Here is a 26,726-nt window from a genome sequence, read left to right as displayed (position 1 = left end):
CAGACATTCACTATTTCCTCCACGCTGAATGACCGGCACATGTAAAATACGACTTTCACACATCTCTCCAGGAACAAATTATGTCACTTCTAATGGACAGAGTGAAAATGACGGTTTTAAAGCGGCAATGGCCGAACCCACCACCTGGATTACATTATACAGGCGGTGGGTCCGGACATTGCCGCTTTAAAACGTGCATTAGGGGAAATAATGGTTGTCTTTTAGATGGTAAGTCTACATCTTGTGCATGTCGCTTTTATAGTCTTCGCTATTGTAACGTCGCTGTCAAGAAACGTGGTGCTACAGGACTGAGAACTTTTTATTCATCACCTGCTTCTCACGGTTTAATGTACTTTTTAATCCTTGGCCCAGTCTAAGTATATACACCAGAACATTGGTGTATTATGTTTGTTATTATTTCACGTTATTAGATACATTTTGTCCTTGCTATTTCCAGAAATATTGTATGTATTAGAAATAGAAAGAATATTGCCATATTGTGTGAAAATAACAGGGCAACAGAAGTAATTTTGCTTGTGTTAGCTAAAGTAATTACCATTTGTCTCAAATTCTCATTGTTATGAGGTGTGACATAAACCTGGTTTATAATCAGAACAATGTCTAAGTGACTTGACATAGCTATCTGGCAGCCCACGTTAATTAGATTGTCAACAGGTAATCTGAGAGGTAATTAGATTAGAACTTCTAGATGATATGCAATGTGCCTCCACAGTAATATACTGTCTGAAATAGCATTGGGAAATGTATTAATATGTATCAATATAAATGTTATTGTATCAAAATATATCACACACTCAGATTGTGTAATGTTGTAGATACCATGTATCAAATGTCTTGTTTCACACAAGCGTGAAGTGTCATTCCTTGATGTTATATTATAACCCTTTGTTTAGTGTATTCAGCCAAATAGCTAATTGAGTCAAGCCATTCCATTGTATAATCAAGGTAACAGAAACTGTATGTTTAACAGCTAAAGTGTCCACTGAGAGACCCCTGCTGTAAGGGGGTTGATTGAGACATTTGACCCTACTCCCTGTGTATACAGCGAAGAATATAGGGAGAGGAGAATGCCAAAAGAGCTATTCTAGCTTGGAGGATCCTGGTATACAAGACCTCAGCGAGAAGGAATCTGGGCCATGCATCGTGGTGCCGTTGGAGGAAACCCTACCAGGACAGGGGCGGTGTGAGCCAGTAACCCAGGCTGGGAGACACCATAACTGTCTAGCTAATCTGTAGTGGTAATATTGCGGGAGGATAAAACTCTGAAAAAGACTGAGATTATTACTTTGGAGTGCTGACTGCAAGAGGCTTCTGGAGGATACATGCTACCATTTACCCTGTATCTTGTGAATGTCTTGTGGTGTGCTGTCGTAATAAAGCCTTATTTTGGATATATTCTGGTCTACGCGAGTGAGTTGAATCCCTTAGAGGGTAACTGCCATCCCAGCTAAGGGTGGTATCCTCACAGTCGCTATAAGGTGTGGCGGGATTTTGAGACCTGAAAAAATGACTACCATCGGGCACTATCAACTACTCACTTCTCAACCAAACACTGCATTTTCTATGTCTTTAGCACTGTCCTATTTTGATTCTTAACCTATCAAATAGTTCCTTCAGAGTTAATTTCTCTGGATCCACCTGTTCTCTGCTATCTCTATTAATTGAAGTACAACAAATATCAGTCCTAGGCCCTCTGCTTTTCTATACTACTTCTTTTGAAAAAAGAGATCCTTTGGGTTTAAATGTAATTTCTATGTAGATGACACACAAATTTATCTATCCTCTCTAGATATTTCATCTATTATTTTGCCCTGCATTACTGAATGCATTTCTGCTATTTGAAAAACTTAGCTGTTGATCAAATTTTTCCACCAGGCAGCAGAAGCTACGTAACATCTCTATTTCTGGTGACAACGCGAGAATAAACTTCAAGTTTGCTGCTTAGGTGGCTTCCTTCACTTGTAGCTGTACTTTAGTCTTCCACATACAACTTTTTCCTGTTCTCCTGTTACATCCTGTTATCTAAGAAATATACAAGACAGTTGTTGTGAGCACTTATCCTTAACGCTGCATATCTATGTGTATCGAGCAAAATGAAAACATGAGGTATTAGTTCATATTTTGATCAAAACATTTAAGCCTGCATCCCAAGGTCAAAGGCACCTCATTATATGTAAATCCTACACCATACTTGCCAACCTTATGTTGGCCGGGTCCGGGAGATAAAGGAGGGCAGGAGAGGTGTTCGGGTGGAGGGGACGGGGCTTCACGATTCGCGTCATTTCGGCCCTGCCCCCCGGTGAAGTAATGCGTGTTTTGGGTCTTTTTAGTGTAAAAAGACCCCAAGCAAGCATTACATCACTGGGGGCAGGGCCAAAATGGCGCAAATCGCGAAGCCCCTTCCCCAGCCGCCAGTACATTCCGGTTCTAATTTTATTGAAGTGGACAAATGGGCCAGATGCGGGAGAATCGCTAGCTCTCCCGGGAGTCCGTGGGACCGACCCGAATTTTGGGAGTCTCCCGGATATTCCGGGAGAGTTGGCAAGTATGTCCTACACTGACCTATATGCTTAAAACACCATAAAATGCAGTTACAATCAGGTGCACTCACCTCACAGGTATAGGGGTTTACATCTAGCAAGGGCTGGCTTGTGAGCCACACTCAAATCTGCCTTAAATAGGCTTGATGGACAGCTGCTATGACAACATAAGGCAATATTTTGAGACAAAAACAGAGAAAAAATAAGCCCGAGCTCGGTGTATTCCATATTATATATACACAAGATATTGCAAAAACTTTAATTCATGCTCTCAAAATCTCCTGCCTCTTCTTCCTGCCTTCTTTTCCTTTGGCACTGCCCACCTGTTGAATTATCTACCACGCGCGATTAGATTCAACCTCATACTTTAAATGCTCTTTAAAAAATCCACCTATTTTTTAGAGACTACCTTACTCCCATCTCGACAACTCACACTAATGCACCCTCACAACTTTCCCAATCTCTGCTCCACCACTCATGAGCCCTCCCTACCCTTTGTTTTCACATCTGCAACATTTATCTTAATACGTTGTATCCTTGTATATCCCTGTTTTCCCCACTATCCGGCACTGTGGCACCGTACAAATCCAGCGACAAAAATAATAATAATATTTTCATATGTACAAATGGTAAGATTGCACGTCAAATGAACAGAATATTTTTGTCTTCTGTGCATATGGACATATACTAGTTTTTGTTAATTCTCTTTTTTTCCTGCAAAAAAGTCATGCTAAAAGAACAAAGAATGAAGCATTGATATTCAATAATTATTTTGTCTGTTTACAAGTGACTTTTCTACTAAATCAGCTCATTAAAATAATTTTATTGTATATGCGAAATAGAAAGACAGTTTTTACTTATTTTTATTTCTTACACTGTTTTATTCCTGCAGTAGTTCTTTAGAAGACAAGAATGCCAATTGTCAAGGTACCAGTGATACAAAAGTTTGGGATAATATCAACAAAACATCACCGTGAGCTGCAACAAAAGTTATTAGAGAAAACTAAAGAAACACTTGAAGAAAAATCTACGGGTCACAGGTATAGTTTGTTGATTGCATGTGATCATTAGATGATGATGTTTTACTGAACAGGTTATAGTATGTAAAGGTGGTCTATTATCTGATTTAGCAGTTTCTTTTTGACATACCTAATGCTGAATAAATTACAGTGATTGGGCTACATAGGGGTTTAAAATAGTTTTGTAATATCTTATGGGGTGGGAGGCACTACTGACTAGGTGTGGCACATGCTATATGCTGCTGCCATATCATATCTATGCAAATGTCACATGAACTGAAAACTGTCAGTACAGTGTTTGGTGTTTATTCTGAGAGGGTGGAGAAATCCAAAAAATATTCTTTATCACTTTCAGACAGTGACTAAAAGAGTTCTGATATACTGAATGGCAAAAAGCTAAAACAGAAAAGTATAACATGTCAGTTATGGTTTATGTGCCATCTGTTACCAACCATTTTACAAATCTGTCTACAAAGATTGAAAGCATGTCACTGAGATTCGAAGCTTCATTACTACCGTAAAGTTGGGACAGTCTAGAGAATCTCCACCATCATAAACATATAGTTAAAAAAAACAAAGTAAACAGCTAAAATAGAATGAAATATATAGTTATTTAGATACTGAATATTAAAATATAAATTTTGAAAAAAATGACCTCTAACACTCTTATTTTGATTACATAAAAGCCATGAAAATATGTACTCTAGGCATAAAAATAACTGTTTTGTTTGCAACTAAAGCTGACAACTACATGTAGATGTATCTTTCTGGGGCTCTGCCAGTTGTGCTTTACAATTAATTTTGTTAATGAACTTAAAATGACGACGGGGGGGGGGGGGGGGGGTTTGGGGAATGTGTGAGTGGGACGACCAATCACTTGCCACGAAGATATGTACAATAAATGAAAATAAAACTATGGAATCTTTGTTCTTTTTAACAATACAGGATATATATATATATATATATATATATATATATATATATATATATATATATATATTTATATAAAATGTACTAATTAGGTTAACATATCTAATCTATAGTACTTTACTTTGTCTTATAACTTTCTCACCAAGGGATATTCTGCATTTATTATTCTGATGGTTCAATAACAGATTATGGTTAGTGACAGTAAATGACATTTGAAATCACTGCATTTCTTGTGATTTTTATTTAGAAGGCCCTTGGAAGTCACAGAGGAATTCATCAAACAGTTTAACGATGCAGAAGTACTTGAGGATCAAGAGCGCATGCTTGACGCTGCTAGGAAAATACTTCTCCGATGCAAGGTAGCAAATGTCTATGAAGTTTCTAATTATGAAAGCATGTAACATTATGGACAATATATTTATTTTTATATGCCGTCTTCAGGCTCCAGACAAACAGTAAACTACATGTAGTTCATTTTAAAAACACAAATAATCATGTAAATATAGTTTAGTTGTATCTTGTTAAAGTTATGTACAGTCATGGCCAAAAGTATTGAGAATGACACAAGTATTGGTTTTCACAAAGTTTGCTGCTTCAGTGTTTTTAGACCTTTTAGTCAGATGTTGCTATGGTATACTGAAGTAAATTTACAAGTGTTTCATAAGTGTCAAAGGCTTTTATTGACAATTACATTAAGTTTATGCAAAAAGGCAATATTTGCAGTGTTGACCCTTCTTATCAAAGACTTCTGCAATTCGCGCTGGCATGCTGTCAATCAACTTCTGGGCCACATACTGACTGATGGTCGCCCATTCTTGCTTAATCAATGCTTGTCCACCGCCTTTTGAGGATTGACCACAAGTTATCAATGGAATTAAGATCTGGGGAGTTTCCATTTACCCAAAATTTTGATGTTTTCATCCCAGAGCCATTTAGTTATCACTTTTGCCTCATGGCAAGATGCTCTATCATGCTGGAATAGGCATTGTTCGTCACCAAAACTGTTCTTGGACAGTTGGGAGAAGTTGCTCTTGGAGGATGTTTTGGTACTATTCTTTATTTATGGCTGTGTTCTTAGGCAAAATTGTGAGTGAGCCCACTCCCTTGGTTGAGAAGCAACCCCACACATGAATGGTCTCAGGATGCTTTACTGTTGGCATGACACAGGACTGATGGTAGCGCTCACCTTTCCTTCTCCGAACAAGCGTTTTTCCAGATGCCCCAAATAATCTGAGGGTTGATCAGAGAAAATTACATTGCCCCAGTCCTTAGCAGTCCAATCCCTGTACATTTTGCAGAATATCACGTCTGACCCTGATGTTTTTCTTAGAGAGAAGTGGCTTCTTTGCTGGGCTTCTTGACACCAGGCCACCCTCCAAAAGCCTTAGCCTGACTGTGCGTGAAGATGCACTAACACCTGCCTGCTGCCATTCCTGAGCAAGCTCTGCACTGGTGGTGCCCCGATTCCGCAGATGAATCAACTTTAGGAAACGGTCCTGGCACTTGCTGGACGTTCTTGGGCGCCCTGAAGCCTTCTTCACAACTATTGAACCTCTCTCCTTGAAGTTCTTGACGATCTGATAAATGGTTGGTTTACTTTAGGTGCAATCTTACTAGCAGCAATATCCTTTCCTGTGAAGTCCTTTTTGTGCAAAGCAATGATGGCTGCACATGTTTCCTTGCAAATAACCATGGATTTCACCCAAAGTTTCACTTTTTTAAGTTTGTCTTCCAGAACATGCACCAACATTTCCAAAGGCAGATAAAATATTTTCTAAAATGATATTCCTTTTATAATGGTTTAATCAACTATAACCTCTATTTTATTTAATCCAAAAATCTATGTGAGTGGAGACCTATTACTAGCTGGAGGAATAATGAGCTAGTAGTTGTACTTGGTCTAGTGGAACCTTGCAACCTTGTCTTGTATGTATATAAATGTGAACAAAAGGTGGCCATACACCGTCAGATCCAACTGCTCAACCTGAGCGTAGAGCAGTGATGTACTGTCACACACCGGTCCCATAGGTGCCAGCGCTGTGACTTTCCCTTTAAGCACCATGATTCTGCTTGCTTCTGCCTCAGAGACATTACTTTCACAGGTGTTCCTGGCTACTGTGATCTGGACCTCCTCCCGAACCTCATTGGCCCTGGAGCACTATATTAACCTCCCATGGTTATGGGCTCATTGCCTGTTCTTCGTGATACTCTGGTTGCATTTGGATCTGGCAGTATATCTTTTCCTTCCGTGTGTCCGTTACCTGCTCGCTGGACTGTACTCCTTACCGCTGTTCACCTGCAAGCTGCAAACTCCTCACCGCTGTTCACCTGCAAGCTGCAAACTCCTCACCGCTGTTCACCTGCAAGCTGCAAACTCCTTACCGCTGTTCATCTGCAAGCTGCAAACTCCTCACCGCTGTTCACCTGCAAGCTGCAAACTCCTCACCGCTGTTCACCTGCAAGCTGCAAACTCCTCACCGCTCTATACCTGCAAGCTGCAAACTCCTTACCACTGTTCATCTGCAAGCTGCAAACTCCTCACCGCTGTTCACCTGCAAGCCGGAACTCTTCTCCGCTATTCATCTGCACGCTGAACGAGTATCGTGAGTTGTTGCTAAACCTGTGCCTTATCTATTGGTTCACCTTTACGTCTGGCTGGCTAAGATTGCTGCATCTCGCTGTTAGAGCTACTATCAAGTTACCTGTCACCTGTAGTTCCACATCTGACACGAGTTATCTTTACTCTGCTGTTACCTGGTTACTGGACTGTTATTGTGAACTACTTGTTGTGCCGGTGGCTAGTACTTGGACTCAAGTTATGTGTCTCTGCTCAGTTGCTTCATACTACAGCGAACTTACCAATGCAGTTACAACGAATCCTGCTACTGAAACTGATACTACTCACGTCTCTGCTACTTCTAGGCAACATTCTACTGCACGTGTCAGTGTTCATCCAAGTCCTTGGGTGATGTTTATTGCTTGCTGCTCTACTTAATAAGAATCAAAGTGTTTCCAGTACCATCTGCTATGTTGAGTCATCTCTACTCTCGGATCAGCTAGTTCTATATACTACTCTGGTTGGACTGTAAGCTGTACCAGTGATTCACATTCATCTGCTGTGTGGTTCTCTATTGGATTCTAGTGTTCTTGTTTATCATCATTGCATTGAACTGTATATCATCTCATCTCATGCTGTTGCCAAGGGTTACCGACTATGAAGTAGCATATGTGATTTGTGTCTGCATTACAACGAATTGCCGTGTATTCATCTCTGCCAATATATATATCTAATTCCTTCCATTCCTGTTGTATCAACATTCAATACACTACGTTAGCACTACTACGTTCTCCTGTGTTATTATTGATGCTTGTAAGCTATGAACTTATCCTGAGAATATCAGTGTGTTCTGCCTCCACCATCCTCAATAGTAGAGGCAAGGGATCTGCAAAAAAACCCTCAGAGCCGTAACATTTACATCCGGCCACATGCTTTTGTATCCTAATTGAAGAGATCCAGCCGCTTGGCACTCAGACTAAATGGCCAGATCCGATTGGGCACTTAATGCAGTCAGTCACTATTCTAAACATTGCTGACATAATGATCAGCCTTGGTGGTGTTTTTGTGCCCGCACATAATGTAATTTGAAGTCTATTAAGTCTAAAACTTGCCCATCAATCGTTTAACGATTTTTGATGTGCTGAGCATGTCTCTATTTCTTGGATTGAATGGAGTCCCAGTCAACACATGAAAACTACATTATCCCTTTCAATATCTGTATAAACCGGGCAATATCAAAATCAAGAAGCTCTGCCATTCTAGTATAACGTGCCTAAAATAGTGACTCTTGTCTTCTGTACTTTATATTTACTGCATAACATGAAAACACATAAAGCTCTTCTATGTGTGATACAAACTGTAAAAACAATTCAGACCATTGTATTGAGTTTGGGATCTGAAAAGTCTGGCCTGTAAATGTGTCAATCATTTAACAGCAGCAAAAACAAGTATGAAATTTAGAGTGCTTATATATTCAAGTTTTAGCAATTTATAAGAGAAAATAAATATAGTAATTCATTGTAATAAGCCACTTTATCATAGTGTAGAGCAATGGGAGTACAAGCGAAGTACAAGTGTTGTGCAGAAACGATGCAATGAGAAGGCTTTAATAATGGAAATGGACATAGGGGGGGGGGGCGATTTAGAAGTACAGTACAATGACCATTTAGTACTGTCAAAGAATAGAACCTTATGTGACATTTTCCACAAATGGCTGATTACATGTTCTCATTGCTATCGTATTAATATCTCTGCAGGTAGAATGAAAGTATGTTTGTCCTACTTTTATTATAGTGGATTCAACATTAGTATATGCGTTACTTAGTCACAATCTAAAGTTTAGAACTAATGTACATAAGTTTGCTTTGGAAACTGATTTTTTGAATTAGTCAAAGCCACATTTACTGCTCACTCAATAAAGTTATTTGTTCAAAATCAAGTTACGCTAATTTTACTGCCTTAATACTGTGGCTGCTACTCATGGAATTTATTTTATAAATGTTTATTTTATTAACACATTAACAGATGCTGCATATGAATTCTGTAGTTTTAAATATAGTAAGTACAAATTTACCATAAGCAAAATATATTAATTAGATAAAGTTCTAAAGTCTGTCCTACATTTAGATATTAAATCTAGAGGTTACTTTGACCACTTCCAGTTTTAGTTTAATTTTTGTCATTTTAACTGTGGTTTTCTAAAATGACTTTAGACATTTGTGAATATCAGACTATGGCATTTTTTTTATATTAAAAGTGACTTTATTTAAACTGCTTTTTGATCTAGGTCCATTTTTGTGAAACTGTCCATTGATCATATTCCTAAAGATAAGATAGAGTATTATCTACTAAAATGTACAACACATGCTATAGAACACTCTGGTAGGAGGAAGAACAGGAGGGACACAAAAATGTCTTTACAGGCTTCTCCAGCAGGCATCAGCGCACCCTATGCTTTACTAAGAGCTAAATCATTTGCAACATTCACAAAAACAATTGGTTGACATTATAAGCAATAAAGGGGTTGTCCATTTTTGGGCTACACATACCGCTTCCTTTCTGTCCCTATTCTATTAGCTGTCCCTATTCTATTAGCAAATAGGTGTGGGTGCCTCCCCTGGGAACCCATAACACTACCTAAGGCCTGTAGCAAGACTGCCATTCATCAAGATCAAAGCACAGGAATCTATCCAGTCGGATTCAATAGATCAAACTGCTGTGTGTGTGTGTGTGTGTGTGTGTGTGTGCGTGTATGTGTATGTGTATGTGTATGTGTGTGTGTGTGTGTGTGTGTGTGTACTACTATACACTCTGTGCTAATAGACCCTCATGTGATTAGGATGCTTTGTCTTAGCACTGTTAAGCCAAATCTGTAGAATGTTACTATTAGTAGTGGGTTTGTGGTTACATGCAGTCATTACAGAGCCATTGATGTATAAATAAAAACACATCCATCAACCACAACCTTTTACCTGTTACTTTTTACTAAAATATAATACCAGATAAAGTGTATAGGGTGGGTGGGATTCTCAATATTCTGATAGAGACTTGGGTCTACTTATCAATGTGCAGTGATAAGGCTGATTTTATATCTCCCTTTATCATGCCAATAGAAAATAACTTACTGATGCAATTTATCAATAAAATATTGCCGAGGCAACCGAAAGATACACTGTCACATCGGAGATATTGGTCTGGAGCGCTAAGTGTTAACCTACCGCTTCACCGGCCAGTCTCAGGGGACATGTGCATGCGTGATCCGGCTAGCCAGTTCACGCATTAGCCAAGGCTTAGAGATTAGTTTTAATCAGGGATCTATGGTAGGACTTGTGTATTAATCAATGTAATGCAATATAATAGATACGAGTATATAGACAGAGTACATTCAATCAGTGGAATGAGAGAATAGCAGTGAATAAGGTGAAAGAGAAATAACTGGTAAAGGTGTGTGATAGAAACAATCAATATAGATCATAGATGGTCTATAGTGAATGAATTCCAATGGGAAACCAGTACTGAACAAACAGACTGTGAATTAACCAATCAGTATGGACAGAGGGGAGTAAGAGAACCAATTAACAGGCAGCAAATAATTGACGGGTGAAATTGAAGGAATGTCACAGTGTATCTAATTATAGTGCTAAATGTGGAGTGCAATATCCAGTTGAGTTTCTTGTTCTGTAACAGTTATTTCCAAACGATAGGGTGGCAATTCTACAATTACTTTAATTCACTTAGGCACACTCCATATTGTGCATTCCAAAGATCTAATTCTTGGTAAGAATATACAATATGTTGATATGTGATTATGAGCAATATAAAGGAATATTAAGAAAATCCCCTGTTAATAATCCCACAGCGAGCTGTTACTAAATCTGCAGAAAATGTGGTTAAAAATTACACTGCAATAAAGATATTACTCTGATTAACTCTCTCCGGTGAGGTCTATATCTCACAATATCATATAAATGAATACATTTAGACCCTAAAAATGTGCTAAAACTAAACTAATATATAGATAGGAATATGTTTGATTATAAGACGTGACCCTCACTTTCTTTTAATTAACACATTTTTATTACACGTATATTTACTTTATATATGATTGCCTACAGTAGGAATACCCTTTTTTTCCCTCTCTTCTGGGCAGTGCATTTACTTATACAAGTTGATCATATAACATAATCACATAATATTTTATTTTGGTAGTTTATTTGAATTATTTATATTTAGAAAGATGTTACTTTGAAATATCATAGAAAATTGACTTTCACTGATTCAGTCTATGGCTACTTTCAGAGATTACAGTAATGCAACAACAGAAAATGACCCCAACATTGTTCCAGCTACTTCTTTAGATTACAGTGATACGTCCGAACATGAATCAGATCCAGTATGTGTAAGTCTATTTGTATGCTATAACTTGCATGAAATAGCTCTGCACATGTTCAGAGAACGGACCTTATGCCAATGAATTCAATTGCATGCAATTGATGTTCAAACGCATATGACGCTATTGTTTGCCTACGACTCAAAGTGCGGAACGGAGGAGACAAATGTAGGCAGTAAGGGCGTTCCAAGAACGCTCTGACGCAGATTGGAAAAATACATGTATGCGTGCCACTAGCTAGCACAGAACATTATTATTATTATTATCCTTTATTTGTTAGGCACCACAAGAGTTCCGCAGCGCCATACAATGCACAAACAGTAGACAGTACAGGGTAAAACATTACTGAACAGTAAACAAAAAATACTGACACTTCAGGAGCTCCAAGCAGGCTAATGCAGTAAACATGGAGCAGAAGAGCAGGTAAGGACACAAGAGGGAAGAGGGCCCTGCTCAATGAGCTTACATCCTAAGGGAGGGTACAAAGGGAGTGAGTTGGCGTATAAGGGAGGGGAGGAGGGGTTAGGATTAAGGAACAGGGGGGTTTTTAGTGCCCGTTTGAAGGAGCTAAGAGTGGGAGAGAGACGGATGGAGCGAGGGAGGTCATTCCAGTGAAGGGGGAATGACCTCCCTCGTTCCATAGAACATGTGTATGCAGCTAAGATAGACCATAAAAATGCATTGTATGTACAGTATGCTTTAAGAACATATTGATTTATGTACTTATGTAACTACATTTTTTTTACAAAAATATTTATTTTTAAACCAACCATATTTATTTATTAATTATTAATACTGTTTAGAGTTGTTCATATATTTTATAATATACATTTTTATATGGGTTCTGATGTAACGTAATATTGCACTTATGCTTGTGCGTATACTGCACTATGTTCTGTCTGTTAACATGTGACAAGTAATATTTAGGCAGAGCATACTCACATCTGGGGGTATATTAACTAAACTGCTGATTTGAAAAAGTGGAGATGTTGCCTATAGCAACCAGTCAGATTCTAGCTGTCATTTTGTAGAATGTACTAAATAAATTACAACTAGAATCTGATTGGTTGCTATTGGCAACATCTCCACTTTTTCAAACCAGCAGTTTTGTAAATATACTCCCTAGATTCAAATCAGCACGCATCTGGAGATCCGCTTGGATTTGATACGGTTGGAACTATGTTCCAGTTCTGTGTCCTTTTTTAAACCATTTGAATCAGGCCCAATGTGTGCTTTACTCAAGGCCTGACCCAGTTAGTTTCTTTTCCCCTGATGATATAATGTGGTACACAGGGCCGCCGAGAGGGGGGGGGAGCGGGTACATTTTACCCGGGCCCGGCCATGCCAGGGGGCCCGGGCCGGGCCCTTGCTGCTATTTTTTGTCATTTTTTTTTTTTATTTTATTTTTTTGTATTTTGCGTATTTTTATTTTTTTAAAAAAAAAATTCCCGCGGGGTAGGGGGAGGGGGGGGGGGGGGCGTTGGTGGGGGGAGCTATAAGAAATAAAAAAAAAAAAAAAAAAATCAATACTCACGTGACCGCGGCGCCGCGTCCCTCCTCTCCTGTCTTCTCCATTCACACTGACTGTCGGGCGTGACGTCATCAAGTCACGCCCGGCAGTCAGTCAGTGAGGAGCGTCGCAGCCTGACAAGACCAAAGAAGAAGAAAGAAGAGAAGACAGAAGAGAAGAGAAGAAAAGAAAGAAGCTGACAAAAGGTAAGGAAAGAAACTGAGAGGCACAGAGGAGGAAAAGAGAGGGACAGAGGAGGAAAAGAGAGGCACAGAGGAGGAAAAGAGAGGCACAGAGGAGGAAAAGAGAGGCACAGAGGAGGAAAAGAGAGGCACAGGGGAGGAAAAGAGAGGCACAGAGGAGGAAAAGAGAGGCACAGAGGAGGAAAAGAGGGGCACAGAGGAGGAAAAGAGAGGCACAGAGGAGGAAAAGAGGGGCACAGAGGAGGAAAAGAGGGGCACAGAGGAGGAAAAGAGGGGCACAGAGGAGGAAAAGAGGGGCACAGAGGAGGAAAAGAGAGGCACAGAGGAGGAAAAGGGGGCACAGAGGAGGAAAAGAGAGGCACAGAGGAGGAAAAGAGAGGCACAGAGGAGGAAAAGAGAGGCACAGAGGAAGAAAACAGGGGCAGAGAGGCACAGAGGAGGAAAACAGCGGCAGAGAGGCACAGAGTTATAAAAAAAAGGGGCAAAGAGGCACAGAGTGAATAAAAAGGGGGGAAAGCAGCATGGAGGGCGCAGTGTAGTTGTGATGGGGCTTGTTGCAATGTAGTGTGTGTGCGGTAGGTGGTGGCTAATTAATGGGCGCTATTTTGTTTGTAGGGTGATGGTGAGGCAATTTAATAGTGGGGATTATTAATTTAAGATGGGGTGATTTGGGGCCTATTGAATGTGGAGGTGAGTTTGGGGAGGATGAGGTCTATTTATTAAATGTGACTATGAATTATTTAATGGCAGTGATGGTTGCGGGAAATAGGTATTGCTAGGCTGTTTGCATGACGGGAAATAGGTTTATTTATTACATGTGAATTCTATTATTTTAATGTTGGGGCTGGAGGAAGGCCTAATTATTAATCGTGGGTGCTATTGATTTAACGCTGCGTCTGACTGAAATTTTCTAAATGTAGCCATTTTTTTCCCAAATAGGTCCTTCTACATTCCAAGATCCAGGCAAGCCACAACTAAAGAAACCAGCAGCCTCGGGTGGAGAAAGTGAGAAGAACAGGTAGGACAGAGCAGCATAGTGTGTGAAATGTTGTGATTCTAGTAGGGACAATGCCAATGTTTGGTGAGCCCAGTGGGCGCAGGCCAAGACTGAACTGTTTGTGTACACACTGCATTCTTTGTATACTACACTGTGGTGCTGGATGTCTTAAAAGTCAGGAGTGCTTGGACATATGTGACGCTGTGGTGAATTCAGGACCTAGTGATTTTGATGTGCTAGCTATGCGCCCAACGGTGCATTGCCACGGCCCCAAATGTATGACCACATTCCCGAAAATTTTTGCACCGTCGTTAGGCTAGCCACGCCCCAATGGCGCATTGACACGCCCCTGAATGTATGACCAAACCCGCGTCGTGTTTTTTGCGCCGCCGTTAGGCGGCGCAAAAAATTTTTAGGGCTTACTCAACTATGGGGGGGCCCCATGAGTTTGTTGTACCCGGGCCCTGAATTCCTCTTGGCAGCCCTGGTGGTACAGACAAATGCATGACCCCATGTCCATAAGGATTGCTGTTAGGAGCAGCCTGTGACCTTTATGGAGAACATAAATCTTGTGCTGATGGTAGGGTCAAAAATTGACATAACATTTACTATATTTTTTAGTTACTTTCTTTTCTTTTTCTATCAGAGCACACTCTTATGGTATCAACCTTTTTATTAGTTTGCAGAATAGTAATCTAGTATGTAAGAATTGCATAAAATCCATACTTCAGGATTCAACTGTATACCAAATCCTTTAACTAAAAATTCTGCCAAATAATTGAATTGAATCTGAATCTTATTTTGCATCAATTTAAGCAAGATGACACCTAATGATAACATTGTGTCCTTTATTTTAAACCTTAGAGCAATAACTTTATGCTATTTTCACTAAATTGGCAGAGAAATCAGAATTCTGATTTGGCTGGCCAGATACTAATGTTTCAGACAAACTAAAAACATCTAGTATTCAGGAATTGAATCAGATACGTCACCTTAATCTAATATTAGTTGACCTTAAACCACATATTTAGCAATTTAATCTTCAAAACGCATCAGTACAAGCAAAATGTGAGAATATGAGACTTTTAGGGATTAATTACTGAAATTGCTTTCTAATTAATGAAGGAGCATCCTCATCTTTAATTCACCAACAAAATGACTGATTCATATAAGTTATTTGATTTTTCTCGGCTAATGTTAGCAACACACCTGGCATTAGTAACAAATAATAGTGATAAGGTTATTTGCAATTTAGCTAACATGAGAAAAGGTAATCTAGTGTGGTCGGTGATGCAGAACAACATATTAATTAAGAGAATGTTAGGCATCAAAATTAGAGCAAAACTTGTCAAACTATAGGAGCAGGAGGGCATGTATAAGGGAATAATTTATAAATACATGATACTGACTTTTTAAAATAACACTAACTTGTGTTTTCTTTTTAGAGACGATCAGGAATTGAGACAAAGGGCTCTGGAAATCATGTGAATCTGCACCTCGCCTGGACTGAACTTATATTAATGGCTCAATGTAAAGGAAAAGTTCAAGAAGGTAAATGACTACTAATGTAATCTAGTTAGTTAACATTACTTTGCAAAATGAAAACCTATTGCCATTACATATCCCTATCCTTTACCCTGTATATTGCCATTAGTGCTCCTTATTATAATCATTTTATTGAATAGGCATTTGTCTTAATGTCAAACTGTTCATTTATAACATTAAAGTCATGCCAATTACAAGATTAACAGTGTAAGGCTCACTCTTGTTTGGCTAATGCCTCCCCTCGGTGTAGGAATGAGCAATATTTTAAATTTTGATCTCTTGAATATTTGTCTCATTCCACACTTGTCACAAAATTTTGTATATTTGTTAGTGGAATTTGGTCTTCAGTACTCCCAGACCTACCCCAACCACACCACATAGCAGAAAGAATGGACAATTCTAATTATATTCCTAGACTATAAATTCTGCAAAATGTGAATACAGGGCCTGATGCAGAGTTGAGTACACACCCGATTGCATGGCGTAAATTGTGTGATTTCGCTCTGTGCATGCCCACAAAATAAACGGTACCTATACCTATGCAGAGATGCCTGCATCCACACTTGCGTCTGTAAGGGCTTGTACGTGGAATTGTGAGAACTGAACGCAGATGCAGGTAAGTCTTTTAGAGCCATATTGTTTACACCAGTTTTGGGGCTGGTATAAATACACACTGCTGATGATGATCGCCAGCACAACCTAACTGCTTCCAGGGGCAAATGCAGGCTGTCTAGAGGGGTTTTTTCATGCCACGCCAAGAGAGTGGGCATGGCAAGCATGCTTGGAGCATGGCTACCTTCCCATACCCTTTAAATACACGGACAATGCTTTGTGCACTACTATTAGGTGTGCGTAGCTACCCCTCCATGAGCTGTGAATCAGTGTAACAATGTGAAACCAGACAGGCGGGACATTGTGGAACCTTACAGTTGGGACAAAGTCTGGACTGAGCAGAACAGTCACCAAAAATCGTGACTGCCCCTCTAGAATCAGGCCAGTTAGCAGACTGCTCTCTCCTATCTGTTCTTGCAGCTTTCACTGCCTGTTGGTGGTAGTGTCTTAAGTTTAGTTGCTGCTTGTCTGTAACCTGGAATGTTGTGGTCCTGTTTGGAGAAAGTATAGGTACATGAAGTATGAGAAACTGAGCAATGAATGAACACTCTAGACCTCTCTCCCTGCAAACAGCTCTGGTCTTAAATCAATGGCAATTACATTTTATGAATAGACTTATTTCCACCCAACCAGCCCCAACATTAAATTAATAGTATTCACATTTTATACATTCACCTATTTTCCCCACCATTAAATTAATAAATAATCCCTGACAGTATAAATAAATTAAAGAATATACCTTACAGGTGCTAAAAATTACCAAAAAGAATAACTGGATGCTGCTAGAAAGAAACTCTGCGATTCTTAATAATTTAAAAATGACAGATGTATAAAGAGGTATCTCAGAAACTGAACAAAAATGGCTGAGATAAATCCAATAAAAACATGTAGGGCCTGGTTCATTAAGGAAAGTCAAAAAAAGGAGTTTTCTGCTAGACAAAACCAGTTACAATGCAAGGGGTGCAAATTAGTTTATTATTTTGCACATAAGATAAATACTGGCTGTTTTTTCATCTGGCACACAAATTCTTGATAGCTTTATTTTTACCCTGAAATGTAAAGTTGATCTAGGACATGTCCTAATCCAACTATAAATCTGCCATCATATTTTAAATTTAGCTCCCCCTCCAATGCAGCATGGTTTTGCCAAGGTGCAAAATTACTATTTTTTTTTTTGCTTTCCTTTCCTTAATGAATCAGGCCCATAGTGTATATTTAATAATACATTTATATAATATAGTAAGTAAAATCAAACAATTTAATCAAAGCAATTAAAAAATATTTGTCATATAAGCACATATGGGTGCATGCCCTCATATTTATAACATACTGTATAACACCTGGAAATTGTATCATATGAGTAACAGAGAATGGAATTAAAACATCACTGTTTATGTTATGTAATATAAAACTGTCATATTAAATACAATAAATAGCCTCACCATCACTCCACCAATATATTAATAGTTCCCACCCACCTTTAAATGATCATCATCCTCCACCCACATTACATTAAGAACCATGGTCCACTGCACACTTACCTTCTATATCCGTTGCTGGCTGCAAACATGGGACGGCGTGAATGTCATGCCATGATGTTAACAAGGGAGGGGAGGAACGGATCAGGGTGGTCCATGGCTGCATAGAGTAAGGTGGTTGGCCGGGGGAGTGGCAGCCTCCAGGAAGCATTCAGAGCTCCATTGGGGACTCAGGGTGAGGGGTTTATGGAAACTCCCCCTAAGGGCACTCCTGGATTCTGATTGGCTGATAGTGATTTCACCTCTGAAGCTGCTGGTTGCTTCCTTAATTTTTTGTGCATTTAGGATTTTAAGGCATATTTTTTTTTAAAAAAAAAACATTTTTTGTTGCTTTCATTCATAAGCGAGAAAGAAGGTTATATCTGCTGTATTATATGAAGCCTAATAGTAAATGCATTATTCCCTTTGAAAACAAAAGTTTACAAAGTTTTATCGCACTTACGACCTGGTTCTGTGTATGTGCATGTGGGTCCAGCTCTGAATCTGTAGCAACTGCACCAGGTTACCTGCCGTAATCTGGTGCAGTTGCTACAGATTCAGAACTGGACTCATCTCTAGAGATGCGTCCCCCTCAGGTTTGTATTTCAAGTGAACTTCATAACCTATAATTTCTTTGTTTAATTGTGCCTAATACAGGGAATACCTCTGCTACATATGGAATTATGCTATGGCTTTTTAGAGGCCATAAACAAACTTATAGCACTTTTGCCTGCTCTCTGAAATTATTGCAGTCTTCTTGACCTGTCCAGAAGGGAAATACTTCAACACAAATGGGGTCAGACTCACACAGGAATAAGATTGTCGGGAGGGATTTGGAAAACTTTAGATGTTCGTGGAGTTTGCCAAATCTCTGCTTTTATTAATCCATTTAAATATTTCACATGCACAGGCAAAATCTAATTTTTGCAGACAGGCACAGCACCCACTGTGTTTTTACCACAAGACCATATTATACGCATGGAATATAATGATCTGCCCATCATCCAGAACAATCATGTGTCCCTCCACAAAAGTTACTATTTTGACTGTAAGGGGTATATTTACTAAACTGCGGGTTTGAAAAGTGGAGATGTGGCCTAAAACAACCAATCAGATTCTAGTTATCATTTATTTAGTACAGTCTACTAAATGACAGCTAGAATCTGATTGGTTGCTATAGGGAACATCTCCACTTTTTCAAATCCGTAATTTAGTAAATAGACCTGTGTAAAGATAGGCACATGAAAAATAGAGCTTTGGTGCTCAGTTGCGCCCGCCATCGTAAATGACATCCGAAACGGTCTGCTGCTAAGTAAACCGGTTTTCTTTCAGATGCTCTGGACATGCTGCTTATTTCAATGGATCAAGCAGAATTCCAGCAGGACCACATTCCTCTGTTGTTCTATATTGCTGAATCAGTTCTTTACAGAATTTGCTGCGATGCGCCTCAGAAACTATACCTCTTATCCTGTGAAGTCAAACTTTCAAAGGTAAAGATTTTTTTAGTTTCTTTTAAGACCCTCTGAACTCTAAAATTGAAATGTTCAAATATGAAGAATGAAAGTAAATACATTATGTATTATTAATATGACTCTGCACTGCAGCTCTGTTAAAATGTACTTTATTACTTAAACACTCTGGGCCTGATTCATTAAGGAAAGTTAGACAAATAAAATTAGTAACTTTGCATTTTGGCAAAACCATGTAGCATTGGAGAGGGGAGGTAAATTTAAAATGCAGATTAATAGTTGGGGTAGGACATGTCCTAGATCAACTTTAAATTTCACTGTAAATATAAAGCTATCAAGTATTTGTATGCTATATGAAAAAACAGCCAGTTTTTAACTTATGTTCAAAATAAACTAATATCCACACCTTGTTTTGTAACATGATTTTGTCCAGGGGAAAACTTACTCTTTTTTTGCCTTACTTTCCTTAATGAATCCGGTTCTCCATTACAGACAGCTGAAGCTCCTCCCACATCTTAAGGGCAGTGTCCTTATATCATCTCATGTAGGGTAAAAAGCTGCTAAGTCTATGGTCATTTGTGACATAATGGGACCAGAGCCGGCACCACCTCTTGGTGAACTTAGGCAGGTGCCAAGGGCTCCACAGTTTAGGGCCCATTTAAAATACTGAATGAGTGACACCCAGACGCTGACATGGAGGGACAGTTACATGTGAAGTTGCTGCTGTTCCCCCATGTTGGTAATGGGCTGGAAGTGCGATGCTAGAATATGATGTCACAGCCAGCTCCATGAAAAAAAGAGGAAGTTGGGAAAGAAACAGGAAGCTGGAAGTGGAGGGTGTTTCTGCTCTTATGAAGTGGTGGGGTAAGAAAGGGCATCTACTCCTTGAATATGACATTTCCCTGTGTGTGCTACTACAGAACCATACAGGGCAAGTCTTCTTTGAATTATTGTCATTTAATTAAAGAAGCATCTCCCCCACCTAACATGGAAACCTGAGGACTGAAATACAGCATTAGGAACATAGTTAACTATAAAAGTTTCAATTATTTCACATATTCACTATTGAACTTTTGAGAAGAGAATCCCTATAGACAAAAGCACTTAAACACAGACATATCTGTCTCTGTAACTTTCTTATCTGCAAAGAATTAATATTCCCTGTTCCAGACTGACCAATAGTAGTTATGTGGGAGTGTCCTGGATATCTATATAGGTCCCCTCTGGCTGTCTAGACAACCTCATTCTTCTTCACAAACTATCGCCTCCCCACCCCTGGTGATGGATTGGCCTGCTCATGTGAATTCTATAACCACATCTTTTTACCATCGCTACAGAGCAGGCACAGTTGGTAGGAAGGGCACTGTGATCAGAGGCTGATGCATACGGCGCTATTGCTGATTGGCCGCAGGTCACTGCCCCCTTTGAGGTGGCTCTTGGTCCTTTGCGTGGGGGAACCCTTGACCTGCTTGTGAGGGCACGTCATTGTGAGTCCAGAGGGGGTGTAGTAACTCTGATGCCAGATTTAGTGTCGGCTAAGCAGTTAGGGATTAGTTCCCGGTGTTAAGTGCATTAGGGTTGGTTCGCCATCAATGCTTGGTTCGGGTAATCACTTGGTTAGCTATCCCACAGTGCATTCTCTCTGCCACCAAGTTTTTAATTATTAATAAAATGTGACCTTTTTAGCCACTTTATACAGTCTCTGTGTTTTTATTTTAGTTAAGATAAGACAATTAAAGGTTATTGTGAAGGAGAAGAAAAATACATCCAGCATATGCAGTTTAAACAATAATATTTAGAATAAACTTAGCTTATTAATGTAACCGAGATATGGTAAGATAGACGCAAGTGTCTGAGTGACAGACTTACTGTCCCCATCTAACATAAATCCTGACTGATGGTCTTACAATTAGGGGCATTATCAATGCATCAATATACTTTACAGTTTGAGCAACAATCTCCTTTTTTATTGTTAATGTTCTCTGTTAGTTTCTTTTGATATTTGTGATTGAGCTTGAAGAAAATACTCCATTCCACTTCACTTTTTAAGAGCTGCTGCTTTCAGTGAGAACTGCAGTACTTTTCTTTTTTCATTACTGTCAATAAATAAACTAATTAATTAAACTAGTAAAGCTTAATCCAGTCCCTTTGGCAGAGAAGAGAAGTGGATTGAGAGCTTGAGGTGAGGACAAAGAGGACATGTGAGGACAGCAAGTATTCTTTAACAAAACGGCGCCTATCGTGTTTGTAATGTATAAGGATAATACATCACAGATTGGAATAATATAATATACATTTTCCAGTGTGTCTGACATAAGTCATATGTGTGTTTGCAAAGTGCAATGTAAAATGTGGACAATACAAACTGTGTAAAAAATAAATACTATACTGATACTAGTGATGACAGTTCTGTATGTATGCTAGAACGTGTTTGCAATCGAGTAACTGTAAAAATGTATTTTATATCCTAATTCATGTATGTTATGGGAAAAATACATTTTAAAAAAAATCCTATTAACAGGTGACATTAATTGATTTTTTTTTTCTGTGTGTTCTTTTGTGATTTGATTTTCCACATCTGTATTGGACGTATCCTGTAGTGTCCTATCTGTTAGAACGGAACTGACCTAGACCCATATTCAGAGCTATTAGTTTTTATGGTGCACAGTAATTCCTATTCATTTTCTGTTATAGCACAGCATGAATTAAAATATAACCTTTATTAGTTTATGTATAAAAAACTGATCTCTTAAAATAGCGCAAAATATAGTGAAAATGAGTGAATTATGCGAGTTAAAACTCTGGGTGCGCTTTGACTTCTCTTTATTTGTGACCACTATAGATTAGTATGCCTTATTATGTATGCCGACACATAAACCCTATATGACGATCTTATAAGTTTGATTTTTTATTTTTTATTTTTTATTTTTTATTTTCCTGTATGGGGTATATGACTCTCCTTATACAGTGTCTATCTCCTATTTTGGTATCACTGCTTAATTTTAGGGCTGAGTTCTTGCTGCATGAACATTGCACAGCTTCCGAGATATCCACGGGGAGGGGAGGGGGGAAGGGGCTATGAATCTTACCTGCATTAAGCTGCTCCTCTCTGCTCTGTCTCCTCCCCTCCGCTCACTGACTGTGACATCATCACGGCCCGACAGTGTCTGTGAGTGGAGGGGAGAAGACAGAGCAGAGAGGAGCAGCTTAATGCATGTAAGACGTGGGGAGGGGAGGGAAGCGCCGATTTCGACAAGGTACCTGCGGCGGGGGGCGCTGATATTTAAAGTGTGCCTGCGGGCGGGTGAGGGCGGGGCGCCGATTTTCACAGTGTGCCTTGGGCGCCAAGGACCCTAGCACCGGCGCTGCATACATATGCACTTAAGAACATACTCTCTGATTATACAGCACATGTAGCATAATACTGTATATGCACTGTATGTAATGTAGTGTTTGCATGTATTTCCCGTGGTACTATAGTATATTACATGATAAATAAAATGTCCGATTATGGTATGACTGTTCTAGCTATGTAAAACAAATTAAAATCTTGTGAAAAAAGGGCAATATCATCATCATTTATTTATATATATTAGTGCCACTAATTCCACAGCGCTGTACAGAGAACTCACTCACATTAGTCCCTGCCCCATTTGGGATATGTTGAAAATAATACTCTGCTTGTTCTATAGTGTGATGTGTAACATTGCACTTGTATGAAGCGTGGCATATTACACGTCGTACATTGAGGGGATCATAACACAAATTACATAGAATGACATGAAAGAGAAGGTAAATATGTTCCTTCCCAAGCTTGCAATATAAGAAGTGTGACACTTGATACATCAGGTAGCAGAATAACAATTGTTGCTGTCAATGGGGAAAGTGCTTATATCTGCTGCAAGGCAGAATCATTATCAGTCACCAATATTAAAGCAGCCTTTAGCTACTGACATTTTTGTGCAGCTACCAGTGGTAACTGAGGTTGATAATTTTTTTTACGGCAATACATTTTTCTGTCCTCACCTTGTGGTTATCCGTCAGCTTGGAATAGGTGCTGAACACACATTCGGTGAAAGGTTTCACGGCTCCCTAGGCAAAGCTTCAAACTAGAATGAAGACACTTGCTCCAATGTTCACAGATAAGTAGATCTTGAAAACAGCCAGGGGCAGGGTGCGCTGGGAGGCAGGGGGGCATCCGCCCACTGGGCTGGTCTCAAAATGGGCTACCTTGGGCTTGGTCACTGGGCCACAAGCATTCTTTCCCTTTATAATAGGCTGCTGAATCGAGTCTTGCCCTCTGGGCTGAAGTTTGCCAGCCCTCCCCTGAAGACAGCCCTGTCATTGTTGTCATGACACCGGTCTGCACCACCGTGCAGTCTCCCACTGCCCTCACTAGGCTTTAACTGTTTTATATTTTCCACAAGAAGGTTATGTGGGACACAAAGCTGATCTAAAGTGCAGCCTCTATCTGTCGTCCGACTGCCACTACGGTATGGATTATAGTGGAAATATCTTTTCAAAGTTTTACTAATATAAATTATTAGTTTTTTTCGGTCTTACGTATACTAGAGGGTGCAATGAATATAGATGAAACTCATACCAAGGATAATGACAACATCTCCACAAAACAAATTCATCAAGTCACTGCTAAAAAAAATACCTTTATCACTAATTGAAAAATGTCTTTATTACTAATTCAGAAGACGCTTAGAAGCCTTGGATGAAAGAACAGACAAGAAAGGTAAATCTGTCTGGTATACTTTTTCTTTTATTGTTATTGATGTTATGTCGGTGCACGCCAGGATTGCTATTAATGTTTGCAGTTATTAATGCATCAAAAGTGTGGTCGCACACAGAAGAGGAACAGCATCTGCTAATCATGAGATCATTCTATTCATACAGATGGGATGCACTCTCACATACATATCTAGATCAAAGGAAAGAAAAGAGATGCAGGAGAGGCACTCCAGTCCCAAGAGCATATATTACTTTTCTTAAAAACTCAAATATTTTACTATTTACATGTTTTATTAATATTTTGTATTGTACTCAGATCCATTCTTCTGAATTACAGTGGTGGTTGCCTGGATACTCATGTACCACAATTGTTGTGGGACGGTTTCAACACATATATTGATTAATAGATGTAACAAATCTTTCTCTTTGGTTGTGCATATTCCGGCGCAGAGCATACAGTGCACTTAATGCCCATTGCAAATCACCAGCAGCATAGCACGTCCACGTGGACTGGTTGTTACAACAGGTGTTAGGAGATGCTCCAATCATCTACACCGGCCGATTATCTGAACAACTAAGGCACGACTGTGGAATAGTGATTGTAATGTGAAATAATTACACTGTACTATGTGTAATACTATTACTTACATTGCTACTGTACATCTACTATTTGTTAGATCTATGCTTACTTATATGTATTTTTATATTACATGTTTCATTCTATGATAATATAGGTCAGTAAAGAAAAAATAGTTATTCCGACAAAGCAGTGAATTCAAGGTGCCGACTTCACCGACGAGACCTGCTTTGCACTAGAACGAATTTCCAGATGTTCTTTTATGAGGAACAACTATACACTTTAGAGACAAAAAAAAGCCTTCAACAGTTATTGCGTGAACTACAGAATCTCGGCAAGATTTAGGTTCTACTTGTTTTTGGGTATCATAAACAAAACATTGTTCATGGAAAATGTAATTGACAGTATAATAGTGTTATACTGTACATCACAAAATATTGTCCACCTGGGCACCGACTATTGTCGGACAATCATCTCAAACATTCCACAGTTGCTGCTTATCTGAATCAGCAGGGCATGCACTGGCAAACAACACTACCAAAATATCCAGATTTAAATACCATTGAACTAATATGGGCAAATGTGAAACATTTATTAAGGAACAATTTGAATGTGATACACTAATTAAGGAATAACTTGTTTATGTTATACAAGACTACTGAAAAAGTGTCATCTGGTGAATCTTCTAATAAGTACATTGATCATATCTGCATGTACTGCCGATTGTGGTGGAAAGAGGGAGGCAGACCACAAGCGTGTGGTACAACGTAGGTGGAATGTTGTGCTTGTATAAATCAACTTCCAAACTCATAGAAAGCACCTCACCTGGACCACTGTTCTGTAAGTGCTATACAGTACAGTACCTCCTCCCCCTTCTATCTTGTGAGTTACAGTACACTGATCCTGGTAAAGTTTTGCTTATGCTGGGACTTGTAGCTCCACAATTGGCAGAAAGTCTCACTTGGATCAATGTACTATACAGTACCTAACAAAAAAAAACCAACAAAATGCTTACACAGCACTGTTCCAAATGGCATTATGGTTATATTTTGTATTAAAGATAATAAAATGTGGAAAAAATAAACTTTTACTTGTAATACTGTGGTTTTCCATTGATTTTGAGAAGCTAGAATTTAAGTAGTGTACGGGATAAAGACATTTAAACTTAAAACTCAAGTAATTAGGAGACAAGATGACAAATAGAAAGATATTGATACACAATTTTTGTGACAAGTTTATATTTGCGTTGTAATATGATCTGTCTTCAACTCTCCTAGCATTCTTCTGTTGTCCTGTGGTTGTCTGGGTATTCAGCATTAGAGATGCTGGGACTGTTCAAGTAAATTAGACGTTTGACTTTAAATATGTTTGCACTTCGTTTGTGGCTTGGGGCCGGTTCGTTCGCGGTTCGAACAAAATTCTATAACTGAATTTAAACTGAAAGTTGAATGTATACATAGAATGTGCTAGTCGTGTGACAAACCTGCTTAATTTTCAACAACTGTTTCTAAAAATAAGTTCCTTGTACGTTAAACGCACATGATGGGTGTGAACCATAACCATAACGAAGGTCGAACAGACAAAACAGGTTAAAGATTTTTTGGCCGGACTGCAACCTATTCAAACAGACTTGAATCTTTCAAACTTGCCAAAGTTCAAGAGTTTAACGTGACTTTTTTCTTAGTTTAACGTGACTTTTGCATACATTTGACTAGTTTCAGAACAGTGTTCAATTTGTTTGATCATCTCTATTCAGCATCCAGCAGTAAGGAGGACTGAATATAAAAGCAAAGTTACACCGTGTATCCAGTACACTTCAGAACAATATTCACTTTCTTTTCAAAAATGTATACGGATTGCATATAGAAAAAACTCACTTTGCACCAACTGACATGAAGTAGAAGTAGAAAGACTTTTTTTGCACCAATTGACATTGCTAAAAAAAACGGCTTGCCAGTTCATTTCACTTGCAAAGTTGTCAGTTCATTCCACTTGCAAAAAAAAATACAAAATAATATATATAAATAATTAATACAAACCTTGTTGGTTTTCCAGCACACTTTAAGGTGAATGGGTACATATCCCTGAAAGTGCCTTTA

At 39.0% G+C, this 26,726-nt stretch overlaps 1 protein-coding gene across 1 annotated transcript in view; it reads left to right on the top strand.

The window, feature by feature from the left end:
- The window catches only part of TMEM232 (transmembrane protein 232), a 189,448-nt gene that overhangs the window by 15,502 nt on the left and 147,220 nt on the right, over positions 1-26,726 (top strand). Inside the window, exons 2-5 of the mRNA XM_075181561.1 lie at positions 3,454-3,601; positions 4,758-4,869; positions 15,613-15,718; positions 19,174-19,331. Of these exons, the coding sequence (XP_075037662.1) occupies positions 3,474-3,601; positions 4,758-4,869; positions 15,613-15,718; positions 19,174-19,331 (504 nt within the window). The 5' untranslated portion in view covers positions 3,454-3,473. The remainder of the gene's footprint in view (positions 1-3,453; positions 3,602-4,757; positions 4,870-15,612; positions 15,719-19,173; positions 19,332-26,726) is intronic.

This window comes from Mixophyes fleayi, chromosome 1 (genome assembly GCF_038048845.1).
Source record: "Mixophyes fleayi isolate aMixFle1 chromosome 1, aMixFle1.hap1, whole genome shotgun sequence".
Taxonomy (NCBI): domain Eukaryota; kingdom Metazoa; phylum Chordata; class Amphibia; order Anura; family Limnodynastidae; genus Mixophyes; species Mixophyes fleayi.
The sequence above is the reverse complement of the archived record's forward strand: the minus strand, read 5'-3'. Positions and strand labels throughout refer to the sequence as shown.